Source organism: Erpetoichthys calabaricus, chromosome 7 (genome assembly GCF_900747795.2).
Source record: "Erpetoichthys calabaricus chromosome 7, fErpCal1.3, whole genome shotgun sequence".
NCBI lineage: Eukaryota > Metazoa > Chordata > Cladistia > Polypteriformes > Polypteridae > Erpetoichthys > Erpetoichthys calabaricus.
This window is the reverse complement of record NC_041400.2, coordinates 85,328,760-85,353,557: the sequence shown is the minus strand read 5'-3', so window position 1 is coordinate 85,353,557 and position 24,798 is coordinate 85,328,760. Positions and strand designations below refer to the sequence as shown.

At 37.0% G+C, this 24,798-nt stretch overlaps 1 protein-coding gene across 2 annotated transcripts in view; it reads right to left on the bottom strand.

Moving 5' to 3' along the window:
- phf24 (PHD finger protein 24) overlaps nt 1–24,798 on the bottom strand; it is a 211,262-nt gene that overhangs the window by 1,809 nt on the left and 184,655 nt on the right. The window contains exons 7-8 of one of the 2 annotated variants that reach the window (XM_028805156.2): nt 23,801–23,836; nt 1,108–1,203 (exon numbers count right to left, since the gene is read on the bottom strand). In XM_028805156.2, the coding sequence (XP_028660989.1) occupies nt 1,108–1,203; nt 23,801–23,836 (132 nt within the window). The remainder of the gene's footprint in view (nt 1–1,107; nt 1,204–23,800; nt 23,837–24,798) is intronic. The other variant, XM_051930143.1, reaches the window with a different exon arrangement.

Sequence of the window (24,798 nt, the reverse complement as noted above, 5' to 3'; positions counted from 1 at the left end):
GTCAGCTAATGAATTCTTCAAATGAAAAGTTTTTTTTGTTTCTTTAAATGTATAACATAGAAATCTGGCACAGCAACAATCTTACAGAAAACATAGGAAATTTCTGTGCATGGCTGTTACAGCTTTGTGATGTCATGCTGGCCTCACAAAGCATGAAGGGGTGCTTTCCCATGCAGTACACTCAGTTGTGCAGAACTGAGCAATCATTAGTTTCAGGGAGAACATGGTCATGTGATAGAGATGACTTTATCTGAAAGTCTCAGGCTCATTCTTCAATCTTAAATAAAATGCACCCTAAAATCCTCCAACACAATGAAAAATGCTAAATTACTGAAATGTTTAACCACTTCTATCTTATCTTTCATCATTGGCTTCAGTTTTTGAAAATTAATATGCTTTTCATCTGGAATGCAAAGTGCAGTGATTTTGTGTGTAATGCTTGCTTCACACTTAGCATCTTACTTGGAGCTCACTGTGTTCAGGAGGAATGTTAAGGTCAGTCTAATAATCCTATCTGGATTTTCCAAATATGGTAGGCACTTCTCCTTGCAGTGAAAAAATATGCATAGTTTTCTCAGAGGATGTTCAGAAAGCATTCAAGTATTCTGGTAAAAGTCAGCTATCTTATTTTGTTGTAAATAGCTTGTACCTCATCATGGGCACAAGTAAAAAGTAGTGTAAAAAGTATAATCTTTCAGAATATACATTTTTTCTTGCTTAAAGGGAATGCTAAAGTAATGGTATTATGCCATTGAGTTGACAAGAAAAGCACTGATTTTAATAATTAAATTGGCTTTGGCTTGTTTTTTTTCAAGCCATTCATTCACTACTGTAACCAATGTGAGATAAAATTGTATGCTTAGTTAACGGAGTTTACCACTGAAAGCCTAGTGAGCCTTACAATGAGTAAAACAGTGCTAAAGATTTCTGGGAAATCACCACTGGTTTTCAAATGTTTGGAGGGAGTTATAATAAAAATGGCACAATCTGTTGACCACTGTGAATTTCAGAAGATCTGCAACTGGTAGAAATGGTAAAATGATGCTACACATCGATTTTGCATTTTAATGGAATAAACACTTTTGTCTGATCTCTCACAGCTCTTACGTGTTGTCCGAAGAGGGTAACGTTGACTTTTCTATAGTCTCTCCACATCTAGAGCCCATTTCACTGCCTGCAGAAATCTTCCCAATGTTCTCACTGCTAGAATACAGCAAAGAAAGTACATTTTCAGTCCTCCTGGACATAAGTTAGGTATAAAGACAGAAAACACTGGTAAATCTTAAAATGGATTGGGAAATTAACAGACTTAATGAATAAAGTTTTTATATACAGTCAATCTCAAACAAGCCTTGCATAACACATACCCAGATATTTGCACAAGAAGCAGACACTTGTACACAGTGTGAAATTGCAGGTATAGGGTACCTTCTTTATCAAGTTTAAATGTTCTCTTTGTATCATTCTGCAGTATACAAGTAGGAAACATAGGAATTCTGGAGTCTTAAAACAATGCATATCAACGCAGAATGCAAATTACTGACCTAATTTATAGGTTGAACTCTTTCTGAGTGCCCAGTGTTTGTAAAATTAGATACATAAAATGGGGATGAAATATACTCTAACAAGCAAGTGATGATTCACAAATATGTCCGCACATAATGCAAATATACTGTACAGGAAATATATATTTGTATACTCAAATAAACCTGGATAAATACGGAAAAATATATAGATCAAGGAATAAAACGGTGAATGTATAAACAAAATCTCATTCACTAAGGTACTGTAAAAGGTAACTAAATGGCATTATTAGCAATTAGTTGCAGTATTATTATGTGAATTTCCCATTGGGATTAATAAAGTATCTATCTATCTATCTATCTATCTATCTATCTATCTATCTATCTATCTATCTATCTATTATAGTGACACAAATACCAGTGCTCTTTACTACTCTTTGTTAACCTATTTAAATATTAAAAGGTATAATCAAGCTGACCCAAACCCAGAAAAGTGGAAAGGATGAAACAGTGTGCAAAATACAGATTTTTTAAAAATGGTGTAAGAGAGAAATAATCATACAAAGAAAAACACAAAGTACAAAATGAGCAATTTTACAAACTTCAGTGTCTATATTATTTAACCTATGTGAATCACTGCATTTGTTACATAGAATGACAGGTCCACATCCTAAAATGCACAATTATTCCAACATTCCCTGTCGCTCTCCTCCAATGTTTTTTCATAATCTCTGGCCTTCTGTCTTTCTCCCAGTTGAGCTTTTGCCAACCAATGTTTTCCCAGCTCATCTGTCTTCTGTATGTATGTATCAAAACCTACTTGGATTTAATTCTGTGGCTATAAGAGGAGGAAGACTTCTCTCTGCTCCAGGGACAGCAGAGCAGAACACCACTTTATGGCCCATGCAGTCCTTGCTTCCCCAAATCTTACAAAAGCTTGAATAGTACCATGTGGCCTCTAGAAGCCGAATGGTGTTGTCATCTCTAGCTTCTTGTGCCCAATCTCTCTTAATAACGGATCTTGTAACCACTAGATCTCGTGCCCTCTACTGTTCTGGGTGAAGGCTGTGTCTATTGCAGATGCACTTTCTCATCTTCTCTAATGATACGCCTGTGATTAATCATTCCAGAGCACCTAGATACTTGTAAGTTTCGCGGCCTCCATGCATAGCTGTAATTATTGTATTGGCATGCAAATGGTAATGAGATAAAATATAATTTATGCATTATCAGAGCCCTGTATGGCAATGTGTCTATCCTGTATAAATTTACACTAGCTGAAATTATTATTCTGACCAGATCACCCACTACACCACATTTTCGTGATGTCAAAAATCTGAACTTGCTTTCTCTGTTAAGTAGTGTACAGTGCTCTTGAGGGTATGTATTTTCTACTGTATTGCCTGTGGTTTCCAAACTGTTTTAGGGTACACACCCCAACTTAAACTAAGTCAGGATCTACACAAACATTTTATAATTTAGCTAAACATTATAACATAAAATAAGAAGCACTATACCTGGAAAAAATAATCATACACTCTTCAAATATAAATGTTTTTTATTGATAATTTTTACATCATTTACAGTTCTGTCCAAATAAGACACTGATGGGCTTAGCATAGCGACAAAATTCTTTTACAGGCAGTTTTGTTTATATTTGCATTGCAATATTTTTAGGAGAAGGCAACATTTCTGCACATACATGGTTATATGATATTTCATTTTTTTTTTTTTAAATTAAGATATCCATCCATCCATTTTCCAACCCGCTGAATCCAAACACAGGGTCACGGGGGTCTGCTGGAGCCAATTCCAGCCAACACTGGGCAGGAACCAATCCTGGGCAGGGTGCCAACCCACTGCAGAAATTAAGATATCATTTGACTAAATATTTTTCAGTCTTTATTATTAATTATTATTACCAGTAGAGTAACACTCTAAGAAATAAATTTGTATGGATGCCCTACATGCATTTTAACTGTTCATTCATTCACTTCTGATTTGAGGAAAGGTGGGGGTCCCTGTTGATGCAATTCAGTAACACAGGGTAAGCAAAAGCAGTGGTACTCGAACACTCTCTCAACAGCTTCCACTACTGCGCTGAACTAAAGCAGAGTACTGCTTCTGGTTATACAGTAGTGGTAAAATGTGTCCATATCAATAGCATGCACAAAGAGCAAACAAATGTAGCAAACGTCTTTGCTTTATTTAAATAATGTAACACTAGTGAAAGCATATACTAGTCTTTTTCTGTAGCTTATGACCATTGAAAGTACAGAAAATATGATGATCAATAAAATATAAACATCAAAGGTCAACATAACTTCAATCATAGGTTGTACAAACTTAGTTTATTTTGAGCTGAATATTTTTTAAATTTTAAACCATGCATTTTAAAAGAGAAAAGATTAGCATTTTTCTTGATAGAGTTACCTTAAATTCAGCTCCGGGTGTTTAGAAGTTGACATTTGTGAAATTTTAACTTTATGAACATTTTTCTCAAAACTAAATATTTTAATGATTACATTTATTTTTGTTTCCATACAAACATTCATTTTACATAAAATGAAAAATATGCTACAAAAGTGTCAACAGAAGGCAAGGCCTCCACCTCTGCACAGAATATTATGATAAAAACTAGATTTTATTAATAACTAGTCATTTAGCCTGTTACAATAACAGGCGCTAGAACAGTAGTGCATAAACATTAGTAGGAACAGTCCATATTAAATGGCAAGGGACTTTGACCTCATTCTTTTTGTTGGTCGTATTTTTCTTTGCCTTTCAGCCTTTCTTTTGTTGATGTTTACTTGCTGAGCTGACTGTTCTTCGTGGGCTGCCGCCGTGTATTGCATGTCTTTAATTTTCTGTGACAGTAATACTGTCTTGTACGGCTCTATTCAATAAGGGCGCGCACAAAAAGGCAAGCTTCAAAAGGGTGACCTCAATTGAGCGCGGCGAATAAAGGCGTTTGTAGATAATTTAGTTCAAATGGCTCTGGAATATGTGAAGAGCAACAAAGGTGCAGATCTTTATTTACACGCGCCTTTATTTGCTGCGCCCAATTGAGGTCGCCCTTTTGAGGCTTGCCTTTTTGTGTGCGCCCTTATTGAAGGATACCGTCTTGTACGTCCACTGGCTTGTACGTCCGTAATATACCTTTAATTTTCTCTGGCGGTAATACAGGCGTGCGCATCGGTAATATGCCTTTAATCTCCTCTGACAGTAATACTGGCTTGTATGTGGCTGTAATATGCGTCACTGTATTGTGTACCTTTAATTTCTCTCGCAGTAATACTGGTTTGTATTTCCGTAAAACGCCTCTAACTTTCTCTGACAGTAATATCGCGCATCGCACCGTGCCCCGCGCATGCGCACTTCACCAGAAGACACCCACACACGGACACCTGGACGCACACAGGGATTTTATATATATATAGATGTAATAATAATGTAATATTAGCATTATATTTTTAGTTTCTATTGTTTCTGTACTGTAAGTGTAAAGTCAAGATATTGTACAGAATTGCATGAATCCGAAGATAAAATGTTTATTCAAGGAATTAAGGCATACACTAAAAGAACTAGGGTAAATTAAGGAAGAGTTAACAGCTATGTTGTAACTAATTGGAGATTTATTACCTCATTTCAGCAACTTGTTTATATATTGCGTTGTATAAAAGAACAGCTCCAGGAGTTCTTCAACTAACAGCTAATATCAGTACAGGCGTAATTAAAGAACCACAAATTCCTCACCTCTACAGTTTCTTGGGAGATAAAAGTAATGTGGCTTTCCAAACTTATCACCACAAACCTATTCCTCAGATATGACTAAAGTACAGTAGATTGCAAAATAACTATTTGACAATAAACCATTGGAGTGGGCTTTTTACAGATATGACATAAATCAAACCCATTTGTTCCTTATATGCCTTTATTCAAGACATTAAAAAGATACTGTATCTGCCAGTAAGATCTGAGGTTACAATTAACAGACCTTTGCAATAAAAACAGAGCAGCATTAATATTAGTGTTTATGTAATCACTTTTTAAGTTCTCACTTCTTATATAAAGGTGAGAAAAAAGCACTCTAGTTTCTTTATTTAAAAAAAAGAACTAATCTAAAACAAAGAATGAGCTAGCAGGTCATGATGTAGGGGATACATTAGAACTACATACATACTATTAAACCCGAAAGAAAATTAGAAAAAAGACCAGAGAGAGGAGCATCCAGTAAAATGCTTGCTGTTGAAACTATGGAATTCAGGAAAACTAATGTAACCCCCAAAAAACAAGAGAGACATTTACTGATCGAGTATGCTTATATTGTGGCACTTCAGGGAATATACTAGATAATTGCCCCGAACTGAGGAAGACTTACAGAAACAAGAGTGTTCATCATATGCCAAGGTTGGTATGATAGACACCTGTAGTCAAACCTGTTCAAAGATTCCTTAATAGTTCCTGTTATGACTGAACAACATTCAGGGGCAGCATTTACCTGGATTATGTGACGGCAGTCATTATTGCACCAGTACACTCACCACACAGTAGTTATTAGGTGGTGAAGTGGTGAGAGACACAGCCAATTAGAGGGGCCAGAATGCCAATGGCCAAGATGGGCAATTTGGCAAGAACAATGGGGTACACCCTACTCTTTTCAAAAGATGCCCAGTAAACTTTTATGAACAGCGAGAGTCAGAACCTCAGTTTTATGTTTCATCCAAAAGATGGCACCATTTTTTTGTTTCCATCACTGCACTAGGGGACTGTAATCTTCACACAGACCACAAGGCAAGTGCCACCTGCTGGTCTCACCAAAATCTCTTCCAGCAGCAATGCAAGCATCCCTAGTTGGTCTCCCATCCAAGTACTGCAAAGGGTCAAACATGATTAGCTTCAGGTGGATCATCCATTTTGAGGTGCAGGTGGTATGACTGCTGGCTAACAAATGCCTCACATTTACCTATCAGATCCATAATTCCTTGTTTTTCCATCCAGTTACTACTGGAATATCACATTATTGTATTAAGATTATATTTTAAGTAAACAGATATCTACTCTACTGACAACACACGATCTTTACAATTGTTTGGTGGAATTACACCCAGATGCCCCTTTCCCTAAATGTAAAGTATATGCTTTATCACATTCTTAATGTTAAGTAATGGATAAGTATATACCTGAAAAACTTTCTATTAGTTTTATCCAACATTTCAGCAGTCCTCTCGAAGCTAGGTTTTTTTCCTTGTTTTTCTTAATAATAATAAAATACACATATCTTATGTTTCTTTTTAGTATTTTTAATGATACTCCGCAATGGAAAGGTTTTGATTGATAATGAGATGCCAGTGTTTGGTAACCTTGATGCTTCCTTTAAAAAATAAATACAGGAAAAACTTGAAGTTAGAAGCAGAGCCGTGCTTAACATTATCAACACTCAATCCTAAATTGACAATAATGACCCTATGAAACATAAAGACACTCAACCTTCACAATTAACAAGGTATTTTCCTCTTTTTTCACATTAACTCATATGTAAATTATTTTTCTACTTACTCTGAACATATGTAACTATTATTTTTGCAATTTAAAAATATAGAAATTGTATTACTTTTGCAATTTTGTACCATATTAAGATTACCTGTATTAGTTTTCTTTGCTCTTTGCCCTTTCTCCATATAAATACCCCAACTAGCCTTTAATTGTAGGAACTTCAGAATTGCATGTTATTATCAATTGCTTGTGTTCTTACATTTTTTTTTATATTATTCGATTAACTGATTTCAGTCCTTCTTTAATTCAAGGTATTAACCTATTTGCCATTTTTGATTCTGCTGTTTTATGCATCTTCTTGAATTCTTTAATGGATATATTAAATAAAGTTTGTTTAATTTTGTTTTAATCTTTAAGAAGGTCATTATTCAAAGTTCAGCAAGAGAAAGACCAAACATAGTTTTCTGTGCATACTGTAATGTCTCAGATATCAACAGAAACAAGGGAAAGGGTCATCTGTATGCTGACAGCAGGCATATCATGTATCTTCATTGCTAGGCAATATGAATTAAGTCACTCTAAGGCAGCGTTCAAACTCGAGGCTCACAGGGCACATCAAGCAATGAACCATTTAAAATGGCCTGCTATTCAAAACATGCTGTACACAACCGGTAACCATTAGTTTTATCAAGGACCTACTTAAGCATGCATATTATATATAGATTTTATCCTTATGTAATTTAGATGGAGTACATTTATACCTGCTAGTGAAATACATTTCCTGCGTCTACTTGCATCTGCACAGCACAGGACACCACAGCTTCAAACCTGTAGTTACAGTGAAAACTGGGGTGCTTGTAATAGGGTGACATGACACACTGCTATAAAGAACGTTAAGTGTTTCATCTTGATGCTAGAGATGTGATACTCATAAAAGAGATGGTAGCACAACTTGATACACTCTGCTACTGTCACTGCACTCAATTTTAAAGCTACACAGGGGTCAGGGTTAGCCACCTTTTCACAGCTTACTTGACTGCTACCACCACCTTGTATGATTCTTTTGTCATTTCTGATGAATTGACTGTTACATATTGAAAGAAAATGCATCCATCACCACAGTTTTTATATGGTCAAATGCCAAATGCACAAATGTACACTTTGGTTTAGCTACAAATTGTCACGTGTCTAGACAGCCACTCTTGCTTGACTTTATGTCCCTCACTCTATGCTGATTTCAGCTGCTGATAGCTTTCCTAACCCACTGCAATGTGCAATAAAAGGAACGCTAATAAAGAGGGAAGCCAACTGCAAAAGAAACACAAGACAGAATATATAATTGTTATGAGCAGGGAGGTACCTGCGTTTTCGGTTCATAAAGAAAAGGTGGTGGTAGTTTTTTGTTAATATAGTCTAGTCCACGCTGGGCAAACAAGAGTGTTTGGCCCTCAATAAAAATGAGTTTGACACATCTGCTCTAAAATGTCCCAACTGCCAGGAAGATTCAAATGACTGGTAACGCAGATGATTCTCCAAAGTCTTTTTACCCTTCAGTGACCACACCTGATCTGTCATCTTTACTACGGCTGAAACTGCTGCCAGTGACAGACAGGCTCTATGCAGCTGGTCTTAGAACAAGATGACCTGCCAGAGTCCCCTGTTCAAACCTCCTTGACATTTAACCCTATAGCAGAACAATGCCAGGACACACAAAGCTTATGTGGTCATAACTGCCCTGATCAATTTCTGCACATTCTCTTGACTTTAAGCCAACAGCACAGTTTTGGGATGCCCTGGATCATGACAGGACATCCACAGATGTGACCCTCTTTCTGCCAGTGGCCATCAGCTACATCAGACCCTTCTGTAGTAATGGGATAACATCCCAAAATTGCAGAATCAGAGGCTAATAGGCTCTATACATCAGAGATGTCATGAAGTATTGGTTGCAGAAGGTACTGAAGAACTGCAAGACCACTGTTTCAAATGTTCACGTCTCATTGTTTTAATGTTGTTTTTGAACTGTCAACAATGATGGACAGAAACTAAACAGAAGGACTGAGAAGAGTCAGTGAAGAGGAACAAGCAAAGATTGAAAACCAAGAAATCAAAAGAACCAAGTGACTAAACCAGTGATTAGGCAAGAATCGTAGTCAGAGCAAAGAAAAGGTCAGAGTCAAAATAAACAGGAGAATAATGCACAGTGAAATGTTTTAAAAAAGTAGTCACAAAGTTAGACACTTGTATGACCTTACATAGAGGCTATTTATACCGTCATGGAATGATATAATTAACGTGACCGGGTGTGGCAGTTTGGCTGTATTCTTAGTAACCGCATAGCAACCTCAAGTCAAGTCCACAATAATAATGTCAATAAAAAAGTCTCAGGAAATTCATAACACAGTCACAATTATTTTAATTTTTTACAATGACTTTCCATAGAAGAAGTAATTAATCTGTAAAATTCAAAACTATAAATTAAAAACATTTTTGTTGTACTGTTCTTCTATGATTCTCATGTGCTCATATAATATCACATTATTTTGTGTAGTTAATTGTAATTAATCACAATTTCAGATTTTCCCAAATTTGACCCTGATAACAGTTTTTTTTCATTTAAAAAGCAATACATTATGTTATAGTCAGAACAGAGGAAAAATTAAGCTTCATTTACTGATTTTCAAGAATTAAAAACATATTTTTCATCTTGTCTGATTTTTAGTTGTAGCATAACATTTCAGCAAAACATGAATTGACAGACCTTTCAATAAATTATCTTTTTTCTTTTAGATTTATAAAATACAACACATTCTGCTATTCCTTTACCTTCAGCAAGTTGCTAAGACAAACAAACCTACTAAGATTTATTTTACAGTGGCTTGGTTTTTGTGTATAATATGGCCAGAGATTGAAAACCACTTCTCACAGATCTGTGGCAGATCTTACCATATATTTCCATACAATGCAGGCCAGACTGAACTTGAACTTTATTGCCAGGCAGGATAGTTGCTAGGGATTTCTTTTGGTGTTACACCATACACATAACATTTTACAATTAAACAACATAATATACAATACACCACAACATTATATACAGCAGTAATGAAAATTATATTGCACAAAACACAAATACAGCAAAAAATTTAGTAATGCAGAATTATACTCCTGGCCAGTAGTATACGAAGTGTGCTCTTATAAAATAAATAGAAAATAAACAATCTACATTGGATGGAGTTAAAATAGTAGCTGCCCTAAGACTGACCCCTATGGAACACCACTCTTAACAACAGCCAATTCTGACAGGGTTCTTCGCAACATATCTCTCTATGCTTCTGAGCCAATTTTGCACTCATCTACACCCTGAACTCCCACTTGTTTTAGTGTGATGCCCAACCTCTCATGTGGCACCTTCAAAAGCTTTCTGAAAAATAATATCATATGCTCCACTTTGATCATACTCGTTTGCTACTTCCTCACAGAATTCTAGCATAATTCTAGCGTAATACATGATCTCACTCTTCTAAACCCATGCTGACTGTTCAGTAAAACTTTTATTCTTGCCATGTGTTGCTTAATCTCTTGCTTAATAAATCCAATAATAATTCCATTAATGTACCTTTGATGCACATTAAGCTAACTGGCCAATAGTTGCTTAGATTTGCCCGATCACCCTTTTTATATAACGGGATAGTATTTATCATTTTCCGGTCCTTCAATATTTTCCCAGTATGCAGTGACTTTCTAAAAATATGTGTCAAGGGTTTATATAGGGTGGTGCAGGGAAATGGGAAATTTTCAATTGACGTTCAATGCAGAAATAAACACATTACAAAATATATTTAATAATGAAATGTATTACACAGGATACACAATTAATGATGGTAATCAAAATTCATTTTATGTTCTGAAGAAAACATCATGAAGGTGTTGCCCATTTCTCCGTACACATTCTGACAGCCTGTTGTGGAAATTCCACATTACTCGATGTACATGTTGAGAGAAATGCCAGCAATTTCCTTTTCAATCCTCCTTTTTAGTTCAGCAATAGTTGCAGAACGTGTTCGGTATACTTGGCTTTTAAGATGTCCTCACAGAAAAAAAAATCAGAAACTGTGAGACCTGGGGATCTCGGAGGCCATGGAATGTCACCATTGCATGAAATGACGCGCCTTCCAAATAATAGCTGCCATCAACTGTTGGGCAATATGCAAAGTGGCTTCATCTGGGGACTTCTTTTTTAAGGCTAAATCTGTTACTTCGAAATTGTGCACCTATGTTGTAATGGCATGAGCAGACGGAACACGATTAAAATGTTCTAACTGGTAATGATGCAGAAATTCCAAGGGGTTCTAAATGAGGTCGCATTGGTGCCAAACAACTACCGACACCTCAGGGTCGCCAACACCTAGTTCCAAAATTTCCTGTTTCCCTGTGCCTCGCTAACCTCCTTAAGAACAAGAGGATAAATATCCTCTGGTCATGGTGGGTTGTTTGATTTAATTTTATTTAATCTAAGGAGTACTTTTCCCTCTACTATTTCCAAATCAATTACTATTTCCAAACTTTAGTAGTCCCTTTTATCGACAGGAAGTTATCTATTTCCTCACATGTGAAGATTTCAGAAAAATGTGAGTTAATGGCATCTGCTATTTCACTACCTGAATTTTTTAATTCCCCGTTGCTATTCCTGATGCACTTCACCTTCTCCTTGACTGTTCTTTTACTGCTAAAATACAAAAACAAAAACCTGCTGTGGCCATCTTTTGCCTTATCTGCTATATTTAACTTCCCTAAAATCCTTGTTAATTGCTACCCTTATATGTTCTCATATGATCTATGACTCACATTGGTGTTATTAGTCTTACACAACTTATACAACTGTTTTTCTTTTCTTTGCAGCTTCTTTTTCAACTCTTTATTAACCCATTATGTAATTTGATTTTAATTTCCTGCTAATTCCAAATTTTGATATGTGCCTGTCTGCATTATATGTAAAACGTTTTTACATCTGTTCCACTGTTGCTTGAATTGTCTCCACACTAAAAAACTTACCCCAGCCCATGCTTTTAGACTTTGCCTCATCTGCTCAAAATTTTCCCTACCAAAGTAAAACTTTGCTCTTCCAAAACAGTGATAATTTTATTATATTACTAGATATTATGCCCGTTACAATAATGGGCGCTAGAACAGTAGTGCATAAACATTAGTAGGAACAGTCTATATTAAATGGCAAGGGACCGTCTATTTTCTGTTACAGTAATACTGGCTTGTATGTGGCTGTAATATGTGTCATTGTATTGTGTACCTTTAATTTTCTCTGACAGTAATACTGGCTTTGATGTCCGTAATATGCGTTTAATTTTCTGTTACAACGGTGGTCAATCAGCAGAGTCTCCCCAGCAACTGATGTAATGTGTGGCGCCCAGCTGATAATCGTGCTTGTGGCATCTCTCCAGCAAGTACTGTGCACTTCCCCAGCAAGTACTTTAATCTGTGCTGATGTGCAGCTGATTATTGTATGTGTGGTTTCTCCCCTGCAACAGATTTTATGTGCGCGAAAATAAATCTACTTTTAAAAGTCATCCTATTGTAATATCATGAAAATTTGTAAATTTAGGAAAACCCCTTCAACGACTGACACTTTACCGGGCCAAGCTTCTTAATCGCAAATCTGACATCCTCAGAGTGAACACTTGCACAACAACAAACACTAATCCCACCTCTTTGGGGAAGCTGGTCTCCGCGTGTCAGTACCCGATTGGATTTTTCGTACATTATGTTTTAGGTCTTACCTCATTTACCGAAATCCGATTGGATCAGCCGCATGATATTTTATAGGTCCCGCCCTCTCTGTCTTGTGTGACAGCCTTTGAAGCATCTGCTTTAAAGCGTCGCACCGTGCCCCGCGTATGCGCACTTCACCAGAAGACACACACACGGACACACACAGGGATTTTATTAAAGAGGATGGTCACTTAACCCAAGTGGTTTAGTCACTCCTTCACTCTCAATTCTATCCTGATTTTTACAAAATACTATGTCTAGACAGGCTTCCCTCCACATTGGTGCTTTAAAAAACTGTGTTAAAAACAGTCACTGATTACATCTAAAAACTTATGAGTGATAGTTGTGCCAAGAAATTTAAATGATTCCACCTTGCTCACTATGACACCATTTATAACTATGAGTGCAGGAGGTGAGGAGTGTTTTTTAAAATCCACAATCATTTCCACTGTTGTGATGGAATTCAAGTTAAGATTGTTGAACATGCACCAACTGGTTCGACAATCTACCTCCCTCTGATATGGTACCTCAACCCCATCTGGGTGGTGTCATCAATAAATGTCAGCAGTTTAACTGATGGGTCACTGGAGGTGCAATCATTGGTGTAGAGAGAGAAAAGGAGAGGAGACCGAACAGAGTGCTGTGGAAACCCTGTGCTCAGGGTTAGGGGCCCTGATTGATATTTGCCCATCTTCACTTTCTGTTAGAAAATCAGAGAACCAGAGACATGCAACATACCAGATTTCAGATCCATACTGAGAAGTTTGCTGTTGAAGAGCTCTGGTATGACTGTGTTAAATGCAGAACTGAAATCCACAAATAAGATCCTGGCATAAATAGATGACGTATCAGTTAAATGCTGCAAGACGTAGTGGAGAGCTGTGTTTACTGCATCCTCAGCTGACCCGCTGGCATAGTAAGTGAACTTTAGTGGGTCAAGGAAAGAATTTGTGACAGACTAATGATGCTGAAGAACCAGATGTTCAAATGTCTTCATTATTACAGAGGCCAATGCCACTGACCTGCAATCATTTAACCAGGAAGCATTTTACTTCTTAGGCACAGGTATGATTATGGATTCTTTGAAACAGGAATGGACTATGCATTGAGCCAAAGACCGAAAACTGAGTAAATGTGACAATTTCTTTAAATACAGTCGAATATTTTAGTGTGGAGGGAGGAATTTTTCTGTACCAAAAGCTTTATGACATTTCTATCTCCAGTACAGAAAATGGACTTCATGCACAGAAATGCGTAGAGGGTAAGTACAGTTAAGCTGCAAGAGTAGTAAGTCAGATAGTTTGATGTTCTAAATGGTGCAGTAGTGCTTTGCACACATGTAATAAAATTGTTCAACTAGTCATTTAGCATGTCTTTAGATGTCTGTGTTTGGGTGAGGGTGATCACCTATACAGCATTCCAGACAGAGGAACAATCATTGGTGAAGAAATTCTGCTCTAGATTTACCTTATATCTGCTTTTGGCATCAATAATGGATTTGTGAAATTGAAATTTAACATCATTGTAAACAGCTTTGTCTCTGCTTTTGTAAGCTTCCCATGTAGTTTTTCTTAACTTTTTCAGATTATTAGAAAATCACAGTTTGTCATTTTTGTATTTGACGAATGTTTTGCTGGAATTCAGTTTTCAAGAAGAAACTAACAAAAAATTAAGTTTGTCCATATACTCATCTGGTGTGTTAAAGTCATCTTTGAATAACTCTCAGAGAGAAGAATCCAATCCATCCTGCATTCTCTCAACAGCCTCAGTTGACCACTTACGCTCTGTTTTTATTTCTGGTTTAGATGATTTCAATTTCTGCCAAAATGAAGGGAGAAGAGATATCATGGCATGGTCAGAGTTGCCCAAAGGGGCCTGTGAAACAGTAAGCATCTTAAATAGTGGTGTATTGATGGTTCAGAGTTTTGTCATCTTTAGTTGCAGATTTCACCAGCTTTTTGTATTTGGTAAGGTCTGATACTAAGGTGGAATTTTTAAAGTCAACCAAAATAATAACTGTGGAATCCAGGTATTTATTCTCATTAGCTAAGACTTGATCAGCTAAGATCAGAATTGCAATTGTGGTATTTGTGTGAGGTGGAAAATAAACTCCAATTAGACTGACAGATGCAAATTCTCTAGGCCGAAAAATGGCTTTCAGTTAACTGACAGAAATTCTGCATGAGGCAAGCAAATTCTTCCCAGCTCTTTAACATATGGGCACAATGAATTGTTAATAAAGAAACACACTCCACCACCTTTACATTTGATGCAGATATTACATTTTTGGCTCTAAAAAATATGCACCATTGAAATTTCTGACCACCAACCTTAGTTGACATTCTTCCATGTGGATGCTGGCCTCTGCTCTGTAATGCTCGACACACATTTCAACTGAATCCTCATCATGTTCAGACTCTGAAGAAACCAAGAGGGAAGATTTTTTTCTTTATTGGCTATGACTTTTTTGCTTCCACAGGTTATGTTGTAAGACCATCTGCCTTGAGCAAGCTGCTGAATTAAGATCATAGCACACAGCTCTCAGCTCTGGGAAGACACTTTAGCTTCTTAAATCTTAGGTTGAGTGCTGGAGCAATCTTCGACCATATGATGTTGGTGCTTTCTTCACATGTCTGCAGATGTTAATGTCTTCTTGAATTTTTCATGTAGGTAGGGTCATAATCGGAGCTCTCCATCACCCAGGACAAATGGCACGAATCAGGTAGCACCACTGAGCATGAAAAAAAACTCTTCTCCTCCTAGAATTTCAGTCAAGTACCTCCAATAAAATAGAATTTAAAATCACTTCAGTCAATCATGAGAAACCTTTTATATTCACTCAAACATAAAAATGACACCCTTGCAAAACACACACTTTATATACCTACAAATAGTGCTGGGAGGTATACTGGTTCATACTGAAAACCGTTTTTTATTTTTGTTATGATATGGATTTTTCTTATACTGCAACAGTTTAAATAGCCTAAACAACATTCGGAAGGTGGCACAGTGGGAAACTGTTTAAGGGGGGACCTTTTCACTGCTACACTGCTAAACATGCATGCAATGGATTACATGTGTTAGTGGAGGTATTGAGCAGTGAAAATGGACAGAGAACATTCCGAAACTGAAGCTGTAGCAGACGATAAAGTTAAACATGATAACACAGAAGAACTTTTGCCAAAAAAAGGAGCCGTGTCTGTTGTCTGGAGATACTTTGGTTTTAAAAGGTTGGATGTGGACCAAACAACTATTTACTGCAAATGCTGTCAAGCTAAAGTTGTTGCTGGAGGTGGCAACATGAGCAATTTACTGCACCACTTTAGCCGTAAACATGCTTTGGAGTACCATGAATGTATGGAGCTAAGATTGACACCCTACATGTCCTCAGGTTAAACTGAAAAAGCTAGAGGACACTCGAGTCACACGTCACTTGTAGATGCGTTTGCTAGAGGTACTGCCTATGACAAAAAAAGCGAGCGGTGGATCGAGATATTCAATGCCATTACAATCCATATAGCCAAACACATGGTTCCGTTAACTACTGGGGAGAAAGGCTGATTCAGGGCTATGATCAAGACACTGAGGGAAGTTACAAGCAGAGGTGGCTACAGTCCCTGACTATTAAATAACAGCAGATATGTGGTCAAGTCGCACTATGGAATCATATCTGAGCCTGACGATTAATTTTATAAATGATGACTGGCTATAGAATAGTTATTGCCTCCAAACAAGCTATTTTTCAAATGACCACATAGGCGAATTACTTACTGCAAGCTTGCTGGAAGCACTCGATTCCTGGGGGCTTACAGAGCAGAGGCAAGTGGCCATCACAACGGACAGTGGGGCCAACATCAAGAAGGCTGTCAAGATTAACAATTGGACAAGACTCCAGTGATTTGGACACAGGCTTCACACAGCCATAGGTATGTAATAGTTATTAAAATAATAAACTATTCTAAGTAATGGTAGTAAAAACATACCATATTAATAAGAAATGTACAATGAATGTGTGCATAATCAGTTTTCTGTTATCTCTATTATCAGCCAATACAGGTAGTCCCCTACTTACGATGGTTCAACTTAGATTTTTCGAAGTTACGATGTCAAAAGTGAGACGATAACTTATATAAAATTGTGTAAAATATAAATTTTCAAGTTGGTGCGGCAAGCAAACATTTCTGTGGGACGAGCAATCCGAGTGATGCAGTATGATACGTTGCCGGAAACTCCCGCGTTGTGAGATGCCTCAGTCTAGCTAGAGATCGATAGAGACTCTGATTTTGATGCAAGTGACCTGGATCGAAAATGAAAGTGAGGTACCGGAATCAGCTGATAGGTCCCGAACTGATTGTGATGCTGAACATGTTCCTGTAGCTGACGCACCCATGGCAACGTTCGCCTGGGATGACTGACACTTACGATGACACGAGGTACAAACCATATTGCGTCTCACTGCAATGATCACCCCTCTGCACCTGTCTCACAAAAACAGCCAGTCCACCATGCATTCCTGCTGGCCGTTGAGCCACCTTCTGAGCAGCTGGAAACTGCAAACAGGTGCCAACAGCAGGCACAACAGGCAGCAACAGTCGTTTTATGTTGATTTATGTGTGAAACCATTGCTTTGTGCGCCTTCAGAAAACTGAGTTTTTTGGAAAAAATATTCAGCCCTCAAAGAGTTAAGTAGGCTCTGAGTACAGTTCCTTAGGCTAGGTTATGAGACTTACAATCAATTCGACTTGCGATATGATGTACAGAACACAACCCCATCGTAACTATGACATGATATGAGATGTACATTTAACTTACTTTGTGTAGGTCTGTGGAAATTTGAAGAGGAGTTTATAAATGAGAGTATTTTGGGACTATCAATAAATTAATCTCTTGTAATTAACATTTGGATAAGCAAGTGAATAGAATTGTGTTGTTTTTACAGAGATAGATGTGAAAGATAAACGCATACAAAGTGCAGTTGGTGTCTGCAAAAAAATTGTCTCTGCCTTCTTGTACTCGTGGAAGAAAAGGAGGGACCTGGGCATTGTTCAGGATGAACTGTGCCTGCCAAAGCACATGCTCATGACTGAGCATGGTTGGGGGCACGTCAAAAGATTATACAAACAGTACTTGAGCAGGAGAGCGCCATTAGTCAGGTTCTAAAAGCTGACAGAAAATTAAGGCACTTGGTGCTCAGCTGGCAGGATGTGGATGTGCTGTGAACAAGGTGTTGAACCCACTCCAGGACTTCACAGATGCCTTGTCAGGAGAAAACTATGTCAGCGTCTCCTACCTGAAGCCCGTACTCCATCTCTTCAACACAAGCATTCTTGCTGAGGAAGAGAATGACATGCAACTGACCAAGGATGTGAAGAAAAACATTCTAGCCTACTTGAATGAGAAATATTCAGATCCTGCCTTGGATGACCTCCTAGATGTCACATTTCTTCTTGACCCACAATTCAGAAAAACCTACATAAAGAACGAAACTGGAACACATTATATCCAGAGAAGTAGAAGAAATAAAATAACTAAAGGATCAACATGAAGCCAGCACTGGCATGTCAGCACTCTCAATGGCTTCTGGAGCAGCAACAGAGCCTGTTTCTCCTCCTGAGGAAAAAAAAAAAAGTATTTGTCCAGCTTTTTCAAAAAGCAGAACATGGGCAGCATGAGCTCCAGCAATGTTAGACTGTCAGATGAGGAAAGCATCAAAATGGAGCTGAGAACCTACCTGCAGACCACAGAGGTTGACAGTGATGCAACCTGCAGACCCTTTGGAGTTGTGGAAATGCCACCAAGCAAATTTCCCCCGAATTGCCAAGCTAGCCTGATGATATTTGTGTATCCCTGCTATCAGTTCTCCATCTGAAAGAGCTTTCAGCACTGGTGGGAACACTGTCACGTGCCACAGGGCAGCACTCAAACCAGATGCTGTTGACCGTCCGGTTTTCCTTACCCAGAATTTGTAATGGCTGAGATTTACATAAGTGCCTTGTTCATTATTTTCAAATGTGTGAATGCTGTTTCTATACTACTGGATAATACTGAAAGCCAAGTTGCACTTGTCTTATTTTTTTTTCAATACTTGAATACTGTGTAATGTACCTAGGTACTGTGTAATAGCATTATAAATGCAAGTTGCAGTTTTATTATTTATGTATATAGCTTAGCTTGAAGCAAGGTCCCTATTAATGCAATTTGCCTTAATGATGGTTCAGTTGGTAATGATGTCATCACCAAGTTGCACTTGTTTAATTTAATTTTATTTTTATTTGGTGAATACTGTGTAATGCACCTGGGCTTGAAGCCTTGAAATAATAGTATTATTACTGGAAGTTGCACTATTATTTTATTGTTATTATTTATTAGTTTAAAAATTATGCAGTTTAATGATGGTAAAGTTGTTTAAAAGATCACTTTAACTGTGTCAGTGGACAGAGATTGTTAACATTAACAGAAAGTGTAGTTGGTTTACAAAAAATATTTTCTATTTATTCCTTTTCTGTTGTATTGCACTGTTCAGTGCAATACAACATTTGACAAGCACCTCTGGATATTTTACTAAGTCTAAATGCCTCTTTGGATGGTTGAAAATATGTTGTCAAAATTATAGTTTAAGTTGTTTGCAAAATTTGTTGAATAAAAAGGTTCTATATTTTGACTGCAACTGTCATGCAATGTGATTCCTTCTCTTTATTAGTGCCACCCCCTTGAAAACTATCACTTTATGGGGCCATGCAAACCTGTATTAATACTTGTGTGCACATTAAAATGTTTTTTTGTACAATGTACAATTCTCATGACACTGGAATAGGTTATTCTTAGCCAGTCTACTGCAGTAATTGCAGTGGAAAATGTGGTTAACATCCACTCATACATGGGAAAAAAATACCATTGAATACAGTGAAACCGGTATAATTTTGAAAAATACTGTAATATAGAATTTTGGTCATACCGCCCAGCACTATCTACAGCTAATCTTTAAAAAAAACAAAACAAAAACAAAAAAACACACTAACCAAGATATATTTTAAACGAAACCTTGAAATGTTTTTAAATTGAGTTTGGCCTTGTGTTAACACTGAAATGCTTTTTCCTCAATGAAAATTATATCCTAAATATAAATGTTTGAAAATCTAGGGTCTCACATATTTGAGGATGTGAAACTTTTAAAAAAAAACAATCTGAAAATGCTTGTGTACTCTGAAAACTTTAGAAATAAACAAGCCATTTTTAAAATTTATCTGTGTTAGTGCGGACCTAGAGATCTTTATTTTTTTCCTCCTACATACACACAACACACATTGTCTCTCACTCTCTGCTTTGTTACTCACGCAGACACCTTTTCCATTAGCAAACTACTTTCACGCACAGAAACATTTCTCTCCCAAACACAAACAAATCTCTTCCATATACACAAAGGTTGCAATTACTATTTAAAATTTACCTGCTGGGCTACAGTTGCTCATCCATCATCTGCAGTTTCACCAATTTAGCTGTCGTTGGCATAGTGATGTTGGCTCTCTGTAAGGCCAGAATGTCTCCCAGTGTTTGTTGGGTTCTGTGAACATACTTTATCATTTCCAGAGTTGAATTCCAACTTGTTGCGATTGTCCTCCACAATATGAATTGGTCTGTAAGCTGTAGCTATTCACTTTGACATTTCTTTCATTAGTTTGCTGCTTACTGACTTATCCTTAGATCTCCCATTGAGGGCTGTTGCAATTTATTTTGAACCTCAATTGTAATTACCACTTAATTTCTACAATATACTGCTAACAGGGTAGTCAGTAAAAAATTTCCAGAGACAGTAAATTCTTAAAAATATAAAAGAAAGGTAATACAGTATGAATATGATATCTTACTTGATATACTAATTATTTGGATACTGAGGAAATAACAGTTTATAATTATATGGTCAGTAGCTTTGATGATTGAAAAAAGATAGATATGAAGGAAAAAGAGTATACATTGTGGCTGTTTTGAAACAATGCTTATTATAAAAGGAGCAAGGACTTTAGAGTGTTACAAAGTATGTGCAAAAGGTACATACAAGACAGGGTTGAAATGACATTATTATAAGATATTCTGGTATATATCCAATGTGATCTGGATCATTTTTGACTGCTTTATTTATTTTATTAATAGAAAATTTAATTTATGTTACTTAAAATGATGAATTATTAAATGTGTTACAAATATATTTACTGCAATAATATGGTATTGTATTTTTGAGAACTCAAAATCTTTTGTGTTTTACCAGTAAAGCATCATCCTGCCAACAGTCTACATTGAAAACGTTAATAAAAATAATAATACATTTTATTTATATAGGGCCTTTCCCATGCTGCAAGGCGCTTCACAGAGTCTTAGAAAAAACAGCAGGGTATATGTAACATTGGATACAAATGTTTTCCCGAATAGAACAATGAAACAGATAACAAAGCATTAAACAGAATAAAGAACAATAAACCAAAATAAAATACTAAATTCAATACTAAAAGAAAAACTTAACAAATAACCTAATTTGTGATATAACAGACATACAAATTATCCTGAGCACCTGGACAGAGAGGTAAACTGAAAGAAAGGGCAGAATGTTAAGTTAAGATAAAAGCCTTCCTAAATAGATGAGTTTTAAGTTGTTTTTTAAAAGAATAAATGGACTCAGCTGATCTAATTAATTTCGGGATGTCATTCCAAAGTCTGGGTGTTATGGAGCTGAAGGCCCTGTCACCCAGAGTGCAGGTTAGTGTGAGGCACAACAAGATTACCAGAATCAGAGGACCTTAGTAGGCGAACAGGAGCATAGTGATTTAGAAGGTCACTGATGTAGTCCGGTGCAAGGCCATTTAAAGCTTTGTAGGTTATTAATAGAATTTTATATTCAATCCTGTAAGACACAGGGAGTCAGTGAAGGTGAAGCAGGATGGGTGTGATGTGCTCACTGTTGCTGGTTTGAGTAGGGACTCTAGTAGCAGAGTTTTGAATCAACTGGTGCTGTGATATAAGATTAGAAGGGGCACCTACCAGCAGCGAGTTACAATAATCGATGTGGGATGTGATAAAAGCATGGACAAGTTTCTCAGCATTAGAAAAGGAGACAAATGAGCGAACACGGGATATGTTATGGAGGTGAAAGTAAGAGAATTTCTTAATATGGTTTATGTGGGTGGAATAAGAAAGGGAGGAATCAAAAATGACACCAAGATTCCGTGCATCAGAAGAAGGTCTGATGAGATCACCATCAATAGTGATTGAAAAGGAACTCATTTTCTTAAGCAGCGCTTTAGTGCCAATTGCCGGAGTTCAGTTTTGTTGCAATTTAATTTTAAAGAGTTGTGCTCCATCCAGGTTTTAATTTCACTGAGGCAAGTTGTGAGCTGAGAAAACTCTGATGAAGTTGCACTTTTGACATTGAAATAGAGTTGAGTTTCATCTGCATAAAAATGATAACCCAGTCCATAGCTACGAATAATATGGCCAAGGGGAAGCATATAAATACAGAAGAGAAGAGGGCTGAGGACAGAGCCCTGAGAATGTCATGTCTGACAGTGTCAAATGCTTCACTGAGGTCTAATAGAATTAATATGCTGGTGTGTCCAGAGTCTGCTGCCATAAGCAAATCATTGGTTACCTGAGGAAGAGCAGTTTCACAGTTGTGCTGCACCCTGAAACCAGACTGAAAGGGTTCCATCAAATTATTAGAAGTTAAATAATTGGTGAGCTGGGAGGCTACAACACGCTCAAGAACTTTTGACAGAAAAGGTAAGTGAGAAATAGGCCGGAAATTGTTAAGATCATCACCATCAAAACCAGACTTTTTTTAACATGGGGGTTACAGAAGTGATTTTAAAAGTGTCTGGCACAAACCCAGTGTCGATGTATGGATATAAATGGATGGTGGATTTATGTTAGTTGAATTATTTAGATCTTTAATTTTATTGCGGAAAAAGTGGAGGAATTTTTCACAGACTTCAGTAGAGGAGGTAATTGGGCCAGATGCAGGTTGAAGTAATTTATTAACTACAGAGAACAAAACCCTTGAGTTTTCATGGCCACTTCTATTATTCTGCCATAATGTATGTTTTTGGCTGCAGTTAGTGCATCCCTGTAAGCCCTTTGATGGTCAGAGAAAGCCTGGATGTGAACAGTGAGGCCAGTCTTACGTGACATTCTCTCAAGGCGTCGGCCAGTTGCTTTCATAGATCGTAGCTCTGAATTATACCATGGAGCTGAACGTTTAAAGGAAACCTCCTTATATTTTAAAGGAGCTGTTTTATAGAGTGCTGAATGAAGGGTTGAGTTATAGTGGTCAACAAGACTATCTAGTGTTGATGGAACAGGTGAAGACAGAAAAAGATCAGAAACGGATCCAGCAAGAACTGTGGGATAGATATTTTTAAGGTTTCGGAAAGAAATTTGACGTTTACAGGTAAGAGGAGGGAGAGGTAATAAGACAGGGAAAAGCACTGCTTTATGGTCAGAGAGTCCCAAATCACTGCTATAAGTGATGCTGACAGATAATCGAGATGTGCAGATCAGGTCCAGTATATGACCACCAGAGTGGGTGGGAAAATCAACATGCTGCACCAAGTCAAAACAGTCCAGTAAGGATAGGAATTAATTTCTCAGTTTACATGTAGTAATGTCAATATAGATGTTGTTTTTGTTACCATTCTGCCAATGACAGTGAATTCCATATTGCTATGATGAACTGCAACCTATATATATATATATATATATATATATCAAAGATAGCTTAAATATAATACAGCATATATTGTCAACATTGTCTTTACTCATTATATTTTAGAAGTTGTGCTTGTATCTTTTAATTTCCTTTTTATCTTTACACAATTACTACAATTTGAATTCAGTCTCGTGATGCTCTGAAACAGCTGTGTGTGTCCTCCCACAAAACATACATTACAAGGTATGTATTTGTATGTTTAGACTGCAATACACATGCTGCAGCAAGCTTTGAAAGTACTTACCTTAATTGCCACACTGGGGAGCAGAGTCCAAAAAGTCTGTTAGCAAAAGGCAAACATATAGTATAAATAAAACATGGGAATGGGTCTCAACACATATGAAGAATGCAGCATGCTGCAGTAACATATCTTGAATGTTCCTATGCTTTAATAAAACTTAACTATTAAGAAAGAGAACAATATCTGTAAGACGGTAATTAACAACACATGTATTATAGTTGTTATTCAATCAGGCACATTTACCAAAATCAACTATCAAGATCAGAATATATTTGTTTTCACCTGTATAATGTTAAATAACTTGCTCTGAGCCACCTTGTGAGTTGCACATAAAGGATTGAACCTGCAACCACAACTAATAATAATAATAATAAATTTTATTTATTTGTAGGCACGTTTCTAAACACTCAAGGACACTGAACAATAGATAAAACACAGATTATAAACAAAACTTGAATAAAAAAATTAAAATCAGAGAGAGCAATTGTAATCAAAGAGAAAAAGCAGTCTTAAACAAATGAGTTTTAAGTTTAGATTTGAAAAGTGAAAATGATTCAATATTTCTAAACTCAGATGGTAGTGAGTTCTAGAGCTGGGGAGTAGAGCAACTTAATGCTCTGCTCCCCATAGAGGTAAGACGGATGAAGGGGTCAAGTGGATGGAGGAAGAGGATCCAAGGGTATGGGAGGGAATGGCAACACAGAGGAGGTCAGACAGATATTGAGGGGCAAGTTTGTGGATAGCCTTAAAAGTTAACAGAAGAATTTTGAATTGAATGCGGAACTTAACTGGAAGCCAGTGAAGCTGCTGCAAAACGGGAGTGATATAGTAAATAGAGGGGGTCCTAGTAATGATGCGGGCAGCTGAATTCTGGACCTGTTGAAGCTTGTAAAGAGATTTGCGAGAAAGACCAAAGAAAAGGGAATTGCAACAATCCAGACAAGAAGTGACAAGGCTATGAACAAGGATAGCAGTGGTGTGGAAAGTGAGGGAGGGGCGAA